Source organism: Caretta caretta, chromosome 13, assembly GCF_965140235.1.
Source record: "Caretta caretta isolate rCarCar2 chromosome 13, rCarCar1.hap1, whole genome shotgun sequence".
Taxonomy (NCBI): domain Eukaryota; kingdom Metazoa; phylum Chordata; order Testudines; family Cheloniidae; genus Caretta; species Caretta caretta.
Window position 1 is genome coordinate 35,783,940 of NC_134218.1, and position 17,926 is coordinate 35,801,865.

Consider the following 17,926-nt stretch of genomic DNA (forward strand, 5'->3'; position numbering starts at 1 on the left):
TCTCTGTGTGTATATAAAGTCTGCTGCAGTTTCCACGGTATGCATCCGATGAAGTGAGCTGTAGCTCACGAAAGCTCATGCTCAAATAAATTGGTTAGTCTCTAAGGTGCCACAAGTACTCCTTTTCTTTTTGCGAATACAGACTAACACGGCTGTTCCTCTGAAACCTGAATTTTGAGATTGAAAAGCTTTTCATTATGAGTCATTTCTTCCTATTTTCCCTCTTTGATGGGACTATTATTGCCATTATTGGAATTTACAGGAATTAGGTGCCCAGCTCCCATGAATATTACAAAAACTTGCCAGTAGGATATTGTCTTTGAACCTTATGCGGTACCCAGTCATTATGCCCCAGGGATTCCTGGAACTAAGAAGAAATAGTGATGAAGCCAGTGCTCATTGTTCAGAGGTTGGTGAGCAGGCATATACCAGAAGTAAATGTGACTTTTCAGGTTAATGATAGAATCCTAACTGGTCATAGTCCTGACTTGACTCTGGGCGATAATGTTCATCACCCAACTCCCTCAGCCATGTTTAAAGCAGAGTAATTTCCCACAGACTTGGGCTGTAAGATAGTTTGCATGATCTCCATTGTCGGCACTAACGCCAAGCTCAACACCCCCTTGTAAGTCTTCTTTCAGAACTTCTCCTTGTTGGACTCCGCTACTCCTCTGCCATCACCTCCAAAGCCCTGCTGAGTTTGTCAGTGTGGAGCAGAGCCATCTCCTATAAAGGCTGTGCTGCCCAAATGTTCTTCTTCTCTCTCTTTGGGATCAGCAAGGCGTTCTTCCTGGCCATGATGGCTTATGGACTTTTCACTATCCTCTGCTGGATTCAGGCATCATATTCAAGATGACTTGTGTTTGCCTGGTGGCTGGCTTCTACCTCTCAAGCTGCCTCAACTGCACCATCCAAATGGGTTTTACATTCAGCTTTTCCTTCTGTGAGATCAGGAAAATCAATCACTTTTTCTGCAACATCCCTGCTGTGATGCAGGCCTCCTGCTCTGACACCTTTGCCAATAAACGTCTGATGCTGTTTGCAGGTGGCTTCTCCATAGTGAGCACTTCCCTAGTCATCATCTCCTGTAGCTACATCATCGCCACCGTCATGTGGACACCCTCTGCTGAGGGAAGATGCAGAACCTTCTCCACCTGTATCTCCCAAAAGGTGGCTGTGAGCTTGTTCTTTGGGACAGTCTCCTTTACATATGCTCAGCCCAAGGCCGTATCCTCCCCTGATCAAAGCAAAGTGGTCTCTGTGTTCTACACCACTGTCATCCCCATGCTGAATGCCTTGATCTACAGCCTGAGGAACTAAGAGGTGAAAGAGGCCCAGAGCACACAACAGAATTTTTCTCCTGAGCTCTCTCAAGAGCTGATATGACACAGTGGGCAATTCAAGAGAAAACAGGGATTGGGGATGGATGACAATGAACACCAAATGTAGGGGATTATGAACAAGGGTCTTCCATAGAATTATCATCTCAGATGATGCACATTATGGGCATAAGTAGGGACCTTCCAAGGAGCTCAGGGGAATTAGACACCCTGTTGGACGCATCACTTCCTTTGAATTATTTCGAGGTGCCAGCCAAAATGTAGGGACGATGAGGCCTGAAACTGAGGCTCAGATAGAAATTCCTAGCAAGAGTTGTACTCCTGAACGCCTATTTGTGGTGAAGATGCTGGAATGTGAGTTGGGAGATCTGGGATCTCTGATTAGCACCCTGCGTGACCCTGAACAGGCAACTTAGGCTGAGATGCTAACGGATTTGGGTTCCCAATTCTTACCAGTTTTAATGGGTATTTGGTTTCCAAGGCCCTTTGGCAGGTTTGAAAATCTCAGAACTAATCCCACTTCCCCATCTGTAAAATGATATTAATGATTTCTCCTACTTTGTCTATGTACATTGTGAGATCTTTGAAGCAGAGACTTCTACTTACCCTGTGTCTGTGCAACAAAAAGTAAAATGGAGCCCTGGTTTTGACTGGGGGTTGTAGCCAGTACTGTATTATAAATCATGCTAATATGATAACCCTAAATCTTGGAGGTACATGGGCAGGGAGAACTGGCAGCAAATTATACATGCAGAAAGATGCCCTCATGATTTTACTCAGGTTTGTCCTTTCTTTCAGGTTTTTGGCCTTTCTTTCTTTTGTTTAATTTTTCCTCTGAACATTGTCAGATTGCAGTGGATGTTAATGTAAAATGCTCAGAGAAATAACCAATGGGACATAGGCTCATAAATCACGTAAGGCCAGATTTTCAAAGGTATTTAGTCCCCTAATGATGCAGATAACTGCCCGCTGGAATTTTCAAAAGCACCCAAATCAAAAACAATGTAATAGGGTTGGTTTTTTGTAATGCTTCAGGAAAAAAAGATCCAGAAAAAGTCTCTCTTTAAGATACCTGTTCAACACCAAGTTAAGTTGATCAAGTCTTTACACATATGTTATAGAAAGGCCAGATCCCTAGCTTGTCTCAGCTGGCTATAACTCTATTAGAATCAATGGGGCAAATTCCAAGTGGTGTCAAATGGATGTTAGGATATAGATATTCAGGCCTGTCTGTAAAGGCCTGTACTCTAAGAATTTAGGTGTATTCTTATCACTTGGCTAATTATAGAGGTATAAAAGAAAGAATCAAAATCACTATCTGCTGGTGTAAGGGCCTTCTCTTACTGTGACAGTCTGAGGCCCTGTTCTTAGGCTAAGGCCTTTGGCTAAGCAGCAGAGGCAGCCATAAGCTGGGAAGCGAACAGTCACATCCTCACATTCCAAACTAGTCACATTGAAATAAGGTGCTATTGGGCTGTTAGGCACTATCAGGACAGGATTGTATTCCTATCACCTCCAGAGAAAGGGAAGTGCCTAGAAAATGTAAAAGGAAACTTAGTTTGATAGCATCCTGTCTGGCAAGAATTCACTTCTCAATAGCTGGGATGTGAAATCCTCACTTCTGTGTTGTCTTGTCATTATAGTTCCCACTTTGCTATTGTTTGTCTGTATAATCTCTGTCTGGTTCTGTGATTGTTCCTGTCTGCTGTATAATTAATTTTGCTGGGTGTAAACTAATTAAGGTGGTGGGATATAATTGGTTACATAATCATGTTACAATATGTTAGGATTGGTTAGTTAAATTTCAGGAAAATGATTGGTTAAGGTAGAGCTAAGCAGAACTCAAGTTTTACTATATAATCTGTAGTCAATGAGGAAGTGAGTGGGTGTGGGTGCGGGTGGGCATGTGGGTAAGGGAAATGGGAGCAGGGAATGGGGGTAAGAAAATTGGAATCATGTTTTGCTAAAGGGGGAAATGGGAACAGGGAATGGGAGTAAGGAAGTTAGAATCATGTTTGGCTAAGGGTAGGAATGGGAACAGGGACACAGGCGTAAGGCTCTGTGGTGTCAGAGCTGGGAAGGAGGATACTAAGGAAGGAAACTGGAATCATGCTTGCTGGAAGTTCACCGCAATAAACATCGAATTGTTTGCACCTTTGGACTTCGGGTATTGTTGCTCTCTGTTCATGCGAGAAGGACCAGAGAAGTAAGTGGGTGAAGGAATAAGCCCCCTAACATCTTGGTGCTGGTGACTTGGATGCATCACATTGGATAGGTGAGTGGCAGCCTGTAAGTCCCCCTCCCCAACAGTCCGCGCAGCTGCTTGGAGGGGGTATCGCGAACTCTCGTGATGGTAGTTGCGGGTTCTGGCAAGCCAGGGTAAAGGATTTTTTGGATAAATGGATAAGGGAGAACCAGGGCCCATACCAGGTACAGGGGTCAACCTGGGATGAGATTAAAAAGGAAATGGAGGAAGTGTTAGGGGACCCAGAGGTATGGGGGGTGGCTGAGGAGCCCACCCTCCTTGGTATATGGGTAGTGGAAGAAGGTCCCTGCCCATGGGGACTGAATGCCTCCCAGGGAAAGGAGGCACTTCAGTCTGCTTGTGAGAGGTTTGAAGTAAGGGCAGCATTATGGGAAGCTGCCAGCAATCTTTCAAGTTTGGTGCTGCTTCAGCAAGGGCTGCTGAAGGGTTGTAAATTAGTTAGGGGTAGTGAAAGATGATTTGGCTCAAAAGTGTTATAGTCAAAAGCAGAGTTAACAGACTACCTTTAGAGACTGGATCTGAGACTTGGTCCTGGGGAAGTAGAGGGAGAAAAAAAAAAAGTTTCAAAGTGCAACCTGCCTTTCCACGCTCTTTTGTTTTTCTGAAGTTTTAATGGAGGGTACTTTGGATATTTATGTGAGATGTCAAGAAAGAAGTTTTTGTTTAATGATAAAACCCAGTTATATAAATGTAACTGTATGTGCAACTCTGTGCAGTCACATTGGATGGAAGCTTGGTCATTACATTTTCCAAGGGGGTCAGGTAGAGTGGCTACTACCACCACTACGCTTCTGTCCCCAGAAGCCTTTACAGCTATTCTGAGGGAAAATGGGCCCTTTTCCCACAGAAATGGTCTATAAGGGACTGCTGCAGGCAGCAGGCAGAGAGAGAATCTGATCAAAATTATTTGACTTTTGGGTAATGTAATCAAAATCACTAAAGGATGGAAGAGGTTTCTATTGGAACTTAACTTGGCTGCCCCTGGTTGTGTCTAGTTGTACAAGATGGAAGTGTAATTGGGGTACAGTTGTGTAAAAAGAGTAATTACAGTGCAAGGGATGTTAGGCAAAACAGAATTTTGTGTGTGTGCGCACAGGTGAAAGAAAAGGAAAAGGGGAGGAATGATGGGAACACTGAGCCTTGGGATGGCTCTGGGGGATTAGATTGTTGCTTTGGTGGGTGTGCATGAAAACTCTGTAGGCATGGGGGAGGCAGTTATACCTTGTGTAAAATTAATATGGCTAATATAATGTATGGAGGTTAAACTATATGGAAGGAATGTGCATTTTCCCAGAACGTGTGCAGTGTATATTGGAGAAGGAGTAAAAGAAATGCAAATAAAACATGGTACTTAATTAAAATCCTAATAGGGCTCCAAAAGGAGCCACAATAGGTTGTGCTTTCTTTTTCAGATCTCTGTGTGATTTGGAGCAGGAGATGAAAGTGGAAAGTAATCAGAACTCTGGTGGAAGTAAAATGCTTCCCTTTTAAGACAGTGTCTGAGCTGCTAACAGCTTTGGATCCAGAAGCAAGCTAGTAAGCCTCTGTGTGTAAATGCAAATTACCTAGCTGATGGGCACAAAGGAGCTGCAAATAACAAATACATCTGGTCAGCAAACAAGCTACTAGAAGACTCAGATTATGGCCCTCCAGGAAAGGGAGGTGAAAAAAACAAGTCAAGCCTGAAAATAAGGGGGACAGGTTAACCTTAAGGGGTGTGTGTGTGTGTGTGTGTGCAGTGCTAAAATCTGAAGCTGTGTCTCAGCTATTACCTGAGAATAACTTAAAGCTTGGTACAGCAGAGAAACTATTGCAAACTTGGTCTGTTGTACAAGAGGGGAAACTGAGGTACACCATCTCATGAATTTCATAAATGACCAGTGAGTGAGGTAATTCACTAGCCTGACTATAGAACAAAATAAGGACAGCCTGGAGGTAATTCTTCTGTTTTTCCTGCAATTAGCAATTTGTAAAAGAAAGTGGTATTATTATTAAGCAATAATCTGTCCCCACCAGGGGGGTAGAAATTGTTTCTTTTGTTTTTCAGACCCTCTACAAGCAAGCTGGCGCCAGCGGAAGAATAACTCAGAATACCATGGATCTATGTTTTGTGTTGTTTGTCTGTGGTGTTTGTCTTGTTGCTAGCATTGTTGTGTTTTAATGAACAGAAAACCTCATGATGTGGGTGGGGGATGGCTTCAAAAGGCTGACCTTGGGGGGAAGATGTGTATGGGAATGCAAAATTCTCAACTAGGAGGCCAGCACCTGTGTAATAGCTACCGTGGTACCTGGAAATGGAATGGCAACTAAGGTGGCCCCCACAAGCCCTACGGAAATAATGAGAAGGGGAGGAGCTCACTGGAAATCAATGGGTGTGTGTGTAAAATAGTGTAAATTAATAGAAGATGTTTGGATGTGCCCCTCTCCTATGACTATAGAGGAGCGGGATCAATGGCCTATGCAAGGGGTGGACAATTGGGTGTACTGTGTATAAGGTGTTTTGCTAGGAATGTACATCTTACTGGGGGCACAATTACACCAGCCCATAACCAAACTACACCCATCTACATGCTGCTATATGGACTTTGGTGCACAAATGGATCTGTGAATCTTATTTCTGTGAATAAGCCAGGGCTTACTGCCTGATTCCACACCAAGTGGTCAAGCTGGTTTGGACAATATCCCATTTCTCTGTGAACATTCGATGGACTTATGATATGGACAAAAGCAAGCAAAACCTGCAGGGGCAGCTTGTTGCAACTGCCAGCAACTGGACACATAAGATCGTGACCCCATCGAAGGAGGAGAGGCAGTGTTTTGGGGGTGTCTTGGATCTTGGACCATACTGCAGTGGACAGGACTCAGTATTGCTGTGGATTTTGTATTGTTAACTGTACTTATGTTACGTTGCATATGGAGATAATCTATAAGTAATGTAGTAAGCTCTCCAAACCCTACAGTGTACTAGACAACCCGGACCCAACCTTCTCAGGCCCACTCTAATGGGAAGTCTGGAACACTAATTGGAATAGGCGTGGTATGCCCGTACGAGAGAAGGTGCAGGGCACTATACTACACAAGGGGCAGTGGGACAAATGGAATATCGACACCTTCCACCTTGATGCCTGGCCCTATCAGGAAATGTGTTGCCATATGTCCTATGCTTTTCCAGGGATACCTGGGCAGGAGGATCCTCGATTGGAGTCAATGAGCCAGATCGGAAAAGGACCTAGGGGTGACAGTGGACGAGAAGCTGGATATGAGTCAGCAGTGTGCCCCTTGTTGCCAAGAAGGCCAATGGCATTTTGGGATGTATAAGTAGGGGCATAGCGAGCAGATCGAGGGACGTGATCGTTCCCCTCTATTCGACATTGGTGAGGCCTAATCTCACCATTGATGATTTAACTGGGAATTGGTCCTGCTTCGAGCAGGGGATTGGACTAGATGACCTTCTGGGGTCCCTTCCAACCCTTATATTCTATGATTCTATGATTCTATGATTCATCTGGAGTACTGTGTCCAGTTTTGGGCCCCACACTTCAAGAAGGATGTGGATAAATTGGAGAGAGTCCAGCGAAGGGCAACAAAAATGATTAGGGGACTGGAACACATGAGTTATGAGGAGAGGCTGAGGGAGCTGGGATTGTTTAGCCTGCAGAAGAGAAGAATGAGGGGGGATTTGATAGCTGCTTTCAACTACCTGAAAGGGGGTTCCAAAGAGGATGGCTCTAGACTGTTCTCAATGGTATCAGATGACAGAACGAGGAGTAATGGTCTCAAGCTGCAGTGGGGGAGGTTTAGATTGGATATTAGGAAAAACTTTTTCACTAAGAGGGTGGTGAAACACTGGAATGCGTTACCTAGGGAGGTGGTAGAATCTCCTTCCTTAGAGGTTTTTAAGGTCAGGCTTGACAAAGCCCTGGCTGGGATGATTTAACTGGGAATTGGTCCTGCTTCGAGCAGGGGGTTGGACTAGATGACCTTCTGGGGTCCCTTCCAACCCTTATATTCTATGATTCTATGATTCTATGATCCCCAGGTGGTGTCTACCAGACATACTCCATTGGAATCAATGGCCTATAACCCCAGCTGGTGTCATCAGACATTGCTCCATTAGAGTCAGTGGGCCAGTTCCCCATCTGCTGTATATCAGTCTAGGCCAACGGAAGTCAATTGATTAGATCTCCAATTGGTGTAAATCATCCTTTCTCCATTGAGCCATTGACGTCCGTGGCCCTGTGCCGATTTATAGCTGTCTGACACTTCCTGGATCAGTCTGTTCAGGTTACACAGATACAGCTGGTCACTTGTTGAACACACAGCACCAAATTCAAAGAGGGACTTAGGTGCCATTACCTGATATAGGTGTCATATTGTTCTCCATTTCCAAACTGCTCCCACATCCCAGGCGAATAACCTAGCAATGGGGCTAAAAGGTAGGAGGAAGCACCCTCTCCACATATTATTGCAAGAAATTGAGTGGGTGCCTAACTCCAATGAAGAGTACACAGATGAGACTCCCAAGCAGAGAGCTCTGCCTCTCTCTAATCTGGGTTTAGTATCTGAACTCCCCTCCTTGGCATCTCCCCTTGCTTACCTTAGGCGGCACCCCGAGTAGCATGCTGGTTTTAGTGAATCCCATTCTGAGGTGCCTATTTCTCCCTCTAACCATTATATGGGGAACCCAGGCACTGGACTCATGCTTTGTGAATCACAATGATTTTCTGGGCACCTAGAAGTTATGGCCCGGGACAATCAGCAATGCCCCCCCACCTGTCCCCCAGTCCCTTTGTGAAGCCAGCCCACTGAAGCTTCTCTCTCCCAATCTATCACCAGGTGCTGGAAAATCAAAGGTAATACACTATGTTTCACAAACACTCCGGCTGCATGCACCATGGCGGAGGGGAGGGCTCAATCTAGGGCCTTGTACAGTCAATGATTTCAATGGGCTTTGGTCTAGGCGATGGGGTCAGAACCTGGCTGTGAGATGAGGAGTCATCCCTCAACTAAAGCCTGATTAAGCCACATGTGGTGAGGAGACATTCTGGCACCAGGGTCCAGTCACCAGGCGCTGGGCTGGTGACTCTCAGGGCAGGTATTTAGCCTTACAGGAGGAACAGCAGCTCAGTCTGTCCAACATTACTTCCTGCCCAGATTGTGAGCCTCTTACTGTCACTGTTTAGCAATTACTGATATTAACAGTCCCATAGATGATAATAAGATTCCTCTAGTGAGAAAGGGCAAGATTTGAAAATATATTTAGGCACATAACTCTTATTGAAATTTGTGCTTATGAATGAGAGTATGAATGCCACATGCTGGTCTTTGATTTTTTGAAAGAAAGAAAGAAAGAAAGAAAGAAAGAAAACCTCATAGTTTATGCTTTGCCAAACAGCGGTGAAGAAAGGAATTCACATACTGAAAACAGATAGAATTCATCTCTCTTCGTACTTAGACCTTTTTTCCCTCTCAAATGGTACATTCAGAATTGTATTAGTTAGGTTTGCTGGTGAACAACCTGGGATTTTCATGGTAAATCCTCATTGTACGTTTGATCTAGTAAGACATAAAGCACCAAAATCTCCCTTGAAGTCAAGGTGATATTATCCTCAAAAAGTGCTATAGGATTGGGCTCAAATGGTGGTTTTCATTTCATGACCAAATCAAAAGGGAAAAAGGATTTTTAGTTGTTTTATTGCGTCTTAAAGATGTAGACCAAATGGGCCTGATTCTCTATCCATATAAACAAGCTTTAGAACAGTGTAAATACATTTACTTCAGAAAGCAACTCCTAAATTACATCAGGGGGAATGAGAGGAGAATCAGGCCCCTTCTCTCTAATGGAATTACTCTTGATTTACAGAGAGGTGAGTGAGAGAGGAATCAGGCTCATTGACTCCCATGGTGTTACTGCTGATTTATATCAGGACGAGTAACTGCAAAATCAGACCCATTGATTTGAATGGGCTACTAGTAATTTACATGTGGGAAGGTGAATGTTCCTTACTTACACAAATATGTGTGAGATTTGAATCAAGACCACTTGCTTTATTAAGCTGTGTTGTAGACACGACATGGAAGTATTATACATAGGTGATCCCATTGAACATGGACTTTCTCAGTTTCGATTACCTGATATAGGTATCATATTGTTCTCCATTTCCAAACCAGTACCCAAACAGGGCATCAGTGGAAATTCAAGGGCTAAATCATGAGCTGGGATTTGAACTGAGGTGATTCCAATCTCAGGTGTTCCAAAGAAAGAAGAATTGTATGATAAATCATGGAAAAAATTTATTCCTAACTCAGACAGGCACTAGCCGACTCATATCTGGAAGCATGAAATCCCTTCAAATATCAAAGCTATTTTAGAATTCTGGGTATTTATTTGACTAAATTATATCCAGTGGCAATGAATTTCACAGGTCAGCCGGTAATATAGGAGGGAAGAGAGTGATTCACGGTCACACAGAAGATAGCTAGCTAGCTAGATACTGTGGATCCCAAGGATTATTTGTTTATACCTGGAAAAACTACTTTCCTCACCCCACCAATATACATGTCTTTCCCAAAATACATATCTGGTAGAACTTCTTGTGTTGCTCAATACATTGACCCACGCAATTTAATCTCTATGTTCAAGGACAATGTTCATTTTTTCAAACACTGTTTGCACATAGTCCTTCTCAAAGCATTTTTCACATCCTTGTTCCTAAGGCTGTAGATGAGGGGATTCAACATGGGAATGAAAAGGGTGTAAAACACAGACACCACTTTTCTTTGGTACAGAGAAGACAGCCAAGTGGGCTGGGCATACATGAAAGCTGTGGTCCCATAAAACAAAGTGACAGCCATCATGTGGGAAGTACAGGTGGAGAAGGCTCTTCTTCTACCCTCGGCAGAGCGCATCCTGAGGATGGTTGAGATGATATAGATGTAGGAGACAAGCACAATCAGGGCAGTAATTGCTATGATGAGACCGCATAAGGTAAACATCACAAGATTATTGATGTATGTATAACTGCAGGAGAGACTAATCAAGGGCGGGCCATCACAGAAGAAATGATCAATCTCATTAGACCCACAATAGTGCAGTGTAAAGGTGAAGCCTGTTTGCACCATGGAATTCACACAGCCACCGATATATGATCCCACCACCAGCTGAATGCAAACCCACTTGGACATGGTGGTGGGATACTGGAGCGGGTTGCAGATGGCGGTGTATCGATCGAATGCCATCACTGCCAGGAAGAAGGCTTCAGTGGTGAGGAAGAGAGCAAAGAAGAAGAATTGGGTGGCACATCTATTGTAGGAAATGGCTTTTCTCCCTGCTAGGAAGCTCACCATGGCTCTGGGGGCGATGGTGGTGGAGTAGCAGAGGTCTAAGAGCGACAGGTTCATGAGGAAGAAGTACATGGGGGTGTGAAGTTGGGAGTCGGCTCTAATGATGAGGACCAAGAAGCTGTTTCCCAGAATAGTTATTATGTAAATTACCAGGAATGTCAAAAAGGGCACAATCTGAAAGCCTGATCCTCTTCCAAGCCCCAGCAGGATGAATTCTGTCACTGCCGTGCGGTTCCCCTCTCTTACTGGCTCCATAGCTGACATTTCCTTTAGAAAATAGAACAAGATAAAAGTTAAAAAGTGTGAAATAGAGAAGATACATTGAAGCTTCTCCTAAGAGTTCTTCAAACCAACGGGGGTTCATCACCCAGATGCTTTGGAAAGTGCCACTAGCTGCCTAAATACCTTTAAATATCTGACCCCAGGGTTTTTTCTGAAAAATGTATTATGAAGCCCAAAATTAATCAACTTCCCCCTATAATCATGATTCTAGACTCGTCTTCTTGGATGAGTAAGACATGAGTAAAATCTTCCAAAATCAACACCATTGATTTATAATAGGGTGGGGGAAATGGGCTCTTTTACATCAATTATTCTATTCCTTTCAGTGTCTGAATCAATGTGCATATACAGTAGAACCTCGGAGTTACAAGCACCAGAGTTATGAACTGGCTGGTCAACCACACACCTGATTTGGAACTGGAATTAGGTAATCAGGCAGCAGCAGAGATGAAAAAAATACAGTACAGTATTGTGTTAAATGTAAACTACTACAAAAATGAAGGAAAAGTTTAAAAAAAGATTTCACAAGGTAACAAAACTGTTTCTGTGCTTGTTTCATTTAAATTAAGATGGTTTAAAGCAGCATTTTTCTTCTGCATATTAAAGTTTCAAAGCTGTATTAAGCCAGTGTTCAGCTGTAAACTTTTGAGAGAACAACTATACCATTTTGTTCAGAGTTACGAACAACCTCCATTCCCAAGGTCTTCGTAAAGCTGAGGTTCTACTGTATATGTGTGTATACATATGTGTGTATATATATGACTTATTTAATCATAATTTCTGTTCCTGAGTAACTTCAGTAGTTCTAGTTGAGAGCTTTAACTGCTGTACAGAATATCCTTACTCAGGGACATTCAAAGGGAGTTTTGCCTAAGAATTGACAGAGTAAAGTCTGAATAAAAATGTACGGACTCATTATTTCCTTTAACTAACATTTGCTTCAAACTTAGCTAGATTGTGTGTTAAATGTCTAATTCTGTCACCCTTACTCACATTGAGTAGTACCTTCCTCCCAGTGTAGCCCTCTTGGTAACAATGCATTGTTCATTTCAACTGTTCATTTTAACCTTTTGAGTACAAGTATTCATGGTTCATCACCCAAGACGTGAATCTCTTCCATCAGATGATGGCCTTGGGAATCTCTTAACTGGGCTCTAGGTCAGTAACATACAGATGTCCAGATAATTCTTTCACAATGTGGGTGGACCGGACCGGACGCTTTATGAAGCAATTCTGTGATGTGAGACTCCCCCAAGTTATCATAAGGGCAGCCCCAACCTCAGTCCTCCTTTAGTGTGGTGTAAGTGGCTGATGAGTTTCTGGCTAATTCCCTCTTCCCCAGCCCCCCCTTCTTTTCCCCCTGCCAACAGTCAGTTGTCCTGGGTTGGAGAAGTCCAAAAATTTTAGCTGGTCAATGTTCCATGGGCTGCTCTACTAACTAACCCAGCTGCAGTGACTTCAGCTTTTATTGCTGGGTAGAGAGGCCCACATCAGCATCTCTTGGGCAGGCAGCAGTTCTCTCTGTGGCTTTAGTCCAAGTTGCCAAGCTCTGCTGCCCTGTATCCCGTCCAAGGGGGCACTGCTGAAGCATTGCTCCCATCCATGGCCTCTGAGCTGTCCATTGCCTCAGAGAAGGTTGTGCAGGTATGCTGTTTTGTCCATTGCCCCCAGCTGGCTGCTGCTCTACCTGACCCAACATGCTCAGCTCTTGGGGAGAGATCAGTGGGTTCCTGAGAAACTCCTCACACCCAGCAGCAAGCAGCCATCTTTCCCCTCTTTCTCTAGGTATCTCTGCCCCGGCTCTCTTCTCCCAGTGTACCTGAGAAGAATCTTTCTCAGAGTGACCCCGGGCACATTCAATGTCAATTTCTTGTTTGTGTATCTCCCAACAGCATTCCAACGTCAATTGCACGTTATGCCTCCAAAATTCTAAAACGCAAATGCAAACGAGGCTTGGTCCGTTCTGCCCTTTGCTCTGCAACTGATGGTGGAAGACAGATCCCTCTAAAATGGAGTGCTTGCACATCAGCAGTTCTTAAGCTGCTCTGGAACAGTCTTCCCCTATTTTGTCTACAGATGACAGTGTTTAGCAACCTTCCTTCTAAGGCTCCGGGAAATCAGGCTCACAGATAGGTAGATAGTTAGGTAGATTTTCCCTCTTGGATATTCTATAGGGTTTTTAAAGAGATTTTTCTTCAAGGAACTACAACATCCTTAACATCAAACTTCTCCCTGAAATTTCTTTTGCCCACTATTATCAAATTATCACCTAAGGTCACTGTAAGTAATAGAGTTTACAGAGCGAATATAATTTCCACCCTGAACTGTTCAGTTTTCCCTGCTGTTAAATTCTGCAGCAGCAGGGGAGACAAAGTGTTTTAAAACAAACCATAAATCCCCCACAGATGACAAGGGCGCTCAATAGCAAATGTCACACTTGGGAGTCTTTAAAATCTATCTATCTATCTATCTCCATAACCCCCTCTGTCTATCTATCTTTCAGATTACTGGTTCACAATATCCCTATTAAGGTCCTGATGCTGCAAACAAAAAGTCCTGTGAATAGCATTTCTCAAACACCTGTCAGGGGTTGTCTAGGCATACTTAACCATGACTCAGTGTGAGGCACTGGACTAGAGGACCTCTCCACATCCCTTCTAGCTCTACATTTCTATGGTTCTCTGGCAGCAGTGTCACTGGGATCCATAGGCTGATTCCTATCAATAGATGTCATCATGTTCTTTATGTGTTTTCAGGAGCAGGCTCTCTTTTGTTATTGACCAGAGCAAGCACTGTTGTGGGGTGGAAGGGAAGAAATAGTTGATTGCTAAACAGTTAGAACTTTTGGGTCCAATTCTTCAAGCACTTCCCTTGTGGTATAGTGCTCACTATGGTGAGTTCTTTCTTTGACTTCAGATCTATGCCTGGCAATATTTAAATGAAGATATGGACAAAAAGTCTTTTCAGTGCTAAGATAAAATAAGGTATAATCCAGACCTGGTGATAAACAAATCTGTGGGAGTGTTGACCTAAAATCAATTACACTTGACAGCATACAGACAAAATAAGAAAGAATAATCAGGAAATAAATCAGGTAATATAGCTTTAAATACCTTATACCATTTTTTGGAATCCAGGTAAAGACAGCAGAATATCAAGTGTCTTCGGAACTGGTGCCTGTTTTATCAGGGTGTTATGGCAAATCTCAAAAGCATTGTTTAACGAGACAACACTAGACACTCCGCATAGATGAGTTTGTTCTATTGTAGGCTACATGGCTACATCTGCATCAAACCTAAAGTCTAAATTTTCTCCACATGAACTCAGCAGCAGTCCAAAACATAGTTTGCACTGTCTCCTCTAACTGAGATACCACTGCTTTGAATGGATACACTATCATTTGAGAGGCTGGGGTAATGTGACAAAAGAATTAAACAGATACCCAAAAGAGCTCACATACGACAAGTCAAACCTTGACATGAAGCACGACTGACTTGTCTGAATTCTATTAATATCTCTAAAGGAGGCACAAGAAATTTATGCTTGTAATCAGACCAGTGGGAATCCAAAAACCCAAGAGATTAAGCCACAGAAAGAGTGTGCTTGGCAAAGAAAATATCTATCTATCTATCTATCTATCTATCTACAGCCTCATGTTAAAGAATTTCAAGGGTGTACCTTTGCATTGAGTATGGACTTACTCTGCATTTACACCAGTGGAAGTCAAAGGGAAGTCATTACCCTTTGAAACAATAAGAAGTATCTCATTGACTTCAGTGGGCTTTCAATCAAACCATAAGAATCTGGCCCACTATCTCTTCCATGAATTCACTGATTCCGGGGCCAGAAGGGACCATTAGGATCATCTAGTCTGACGGGCTGAACAGCACAGGATATAAAATTTTCCCAAAAATAATTGTTAGAGCAGAACTTTTACAAAACACCCCCACAAAAAAACCAAACCAAAACTCAAACCCCAAACCATCCAATCTTGATTTATAATCACCAGGATAACCTAACATAACCCTTATTAAATTGTTCCTATGATTAATTAATAATGATTAACCAAGGTTCGTTGCCCGGTGTGCGTCACCCAATAATCACAATGGGCTGGAGAAACAGAAAAGTTTATTTGCAGCTGCAAACAAGGTACAGGGAGAATAGAATCTCAAATCCTGCACATAGAGCAGGAAGTTACACAGGCTTTTATATATCCTTTCTTCAGCATACTTATCCAATAGCAAGATGCCCTAAGTTTCCATATAGCCAGCCAATCCGGTTACCAGCTAGTTCCCTTGTTCTCTGTACCATCTGTTAAACCATACATAAAGCTGCTTTATTCAGCATTGTTCTTCCATATCTGCCCTGTCTGGCCTTGTTTAGTTTCAGGCAGTCTGACTTTGCAACATATTGTTGCAGATCCTCAGCATAACTGCTGTGAGTGCCTCCAGGTGGGGGGGCCAAGGACACTTGGGCCTAATATGCATAACTGCTGCGAGTGCCTCCAGGCAGGGTTGCGGGGGGCAAGGACACTTGGGCCTACTGCGAGGGGGGTTCATCGACACTCGTGGTCTTCCATCCCCTCGAGCTACCTAGTGGCCATGCCCAGTGTCCCCAACATTCCTATGATTAATTACTCTCAACTATTAAAAATGCATCCCTTATTTCCAGTTTGAATTTGTCTAACTTCAATTTCCAGCCATTAGATTGTGTTATATCTTTCTCTGTTAGACTGAAGAGCCCATTTTTATATATTTGTTCCCCATGTAGATACTAATAGCCATCCTTTAACCTTCTCTTTGTTAAGATAAATAGATTGAGCTCCTTGAGTCTAACACTATACAGAATATATTCCAATCCTTTAATGATTCTCATGGCTCTTCTCTGAACCTTCTTTAATTTATCAACATATTTCTTGAATTGTGGACACTAGACTGGGACACAGTATTCCTGCAGTGGTCAAACCAGTGCTAAATTAGAAAGGAAAAATAATCTCTCTAGTCCTACTTGAGATTCCCCACTTTATGCATCCAAAGATTGTATTACAGAGTGTCACAAAAGGAATCCATATTCAGCAGATTATCCACCATGACCCCCAAACTTTTTTAGAGTCATTCTTTTCCTGAGTGCAGTATGCCATCCTGTAATTATGGACTACATTCTTTCTTCCTAAATGTATATATTTACATTTAGCCACATTAAAACAGATATTGTTTGCTTTTGACTAATTTACCAAGCAATCTAAGTCACTTTGAATAAATGACCTGTCCCCTTCGTTATTTACCATTCACCAGTTTTTCTGTCATCTGCAAACATTATCAGGGATTATTTGTTTTCTTCCAGATCATGAATAAGAATGTTAAATAGTGTAGGGCCAAGAATTGATCCCTGCAGGATACCTCTACAGACATAGCCATTCGATGATGATTGTTTTGGCTGACAGAGGGAAGTTCAGGAAGTGGAACATATGGGGAGGTTGACATTTTGTTTTCAATAGGCCGTAGATGTACTACAACTGAAATCAAACATAAACCTCACAGTGATTGTAACAGCAGCATGATTTTTCTCAGTCTGATCAGAAAATTAAAACCACAGCAACATATAAAAGCCCAGGAAACTAAAGGGCAGATTGTGAACCCCTGCATACAGCAATCTCATAAATGAGTAGCCCTAATGAAGCCAATCAGGTTAATCAGGGAGTAAGGCCCAGATCTCCAGAAATATTTAGGTGCCTAGTTCCCACTGAAATGAGTGGGAGTTTTAAGCCTAAATACTTTTGTGATACCAGTCAGCTCTGTGTTCTTGGGAAACCAGGGCACAGTATCCAGCCTGACTCATGAAGGACACCCCTTTCCCGCCCCGGCCCCAACCTCTGCTTGAACCAAAACCGATCAGAAGAAAGACTTACAGAAAGCAATGAAAAGGCAGTGGGAGACGCACCTAAACCTCTCCTGACAAGGGTGACAGGATTAAGACAACTCCTCTAGCCTCATCTGCATCAAAGATGGGACAGGGAGGCATCTCCATTAGCATACAGAATGGAGAACAGAGATTCCAAGACAAGAACCACACTGAACTCTGGGACCAGAAAAGCAGGGAAGCACTGCATCATGGGGGGATCTCTGTCCCAGATGTTAATGAACCTACGCCTGCACACATCCAGCTCAACAGTTATCAGACCAATTCTAGTAATGAATCCTTGATTGATATCCAAAATGCTGAAGCTGCCTAATTGCATTGTGAGCGCCCTTGAAGGAACACCAACCATAGCCAGGAATGATCAGTTCCTATTGTCTATTCTAAAGTCACCAGTTTACCCATAAACAAATCTAGTGTTCTCCCTTGAACCATTGTTGTTTCCCTACAAAAACCCCTATCCATGCTCAAGTAAGTGTTTTGATGCCTGGATCCAAACTCTGCATCAGCTCCACTGGTACTTCATCTTCTCCTGACTGATCATGCTGGGGGCTCTGCCTGTCTCCAACACTCAGGACCCTGAGCTACCACCATCACCTGGGAACCCCTACCAATTCAAGTTTCATGGAGTGGTGAGACCCATCTCTCTCTCTCTCTCTCTCTCTCTCTCTCTCTCTCTCTCTCTCTCTCTCTCACTCTGTGTTTTCTTTTCTACCTCAGGTATAACTTTTAACCCTGACTTGTGTGATCAGGTATAGTTTTCTAAATCTGACTTTTG

General features: G+C 43.1%; 1 protein-coding gene and 1 pseudogene across 1 annotated transcript; one reads left to right on the forward strand and one right to left on the reverse strand.

Moving 5' to 3' along the window:
- The first annotated feature begins 346 nt into the window (after nt 1-346).
- On the forward strand, nt 347-1,386 carry LOC125629466 (olfactory receptor OR9H1-like; annotated as a pseudogene).
- Nucleotides 1,387-10,257: 8,871 nt separating this feature from the next.
- Nucleotides 10,258-11,214, reverse strand: LOC125629476 (olfactory receptor OR9H1-like). The gene has a single exon (XM_048834876.1). The coding sequence runs from the start codon at nt 11,212-11,214 to the stop codon at nt 10,258-10,260; it is 957 nt and encodes a 318-aa protein (XP_048690833.1).
- Nucleotides 11,215-17,926: the final 6,712 nt, after the last annotated feature.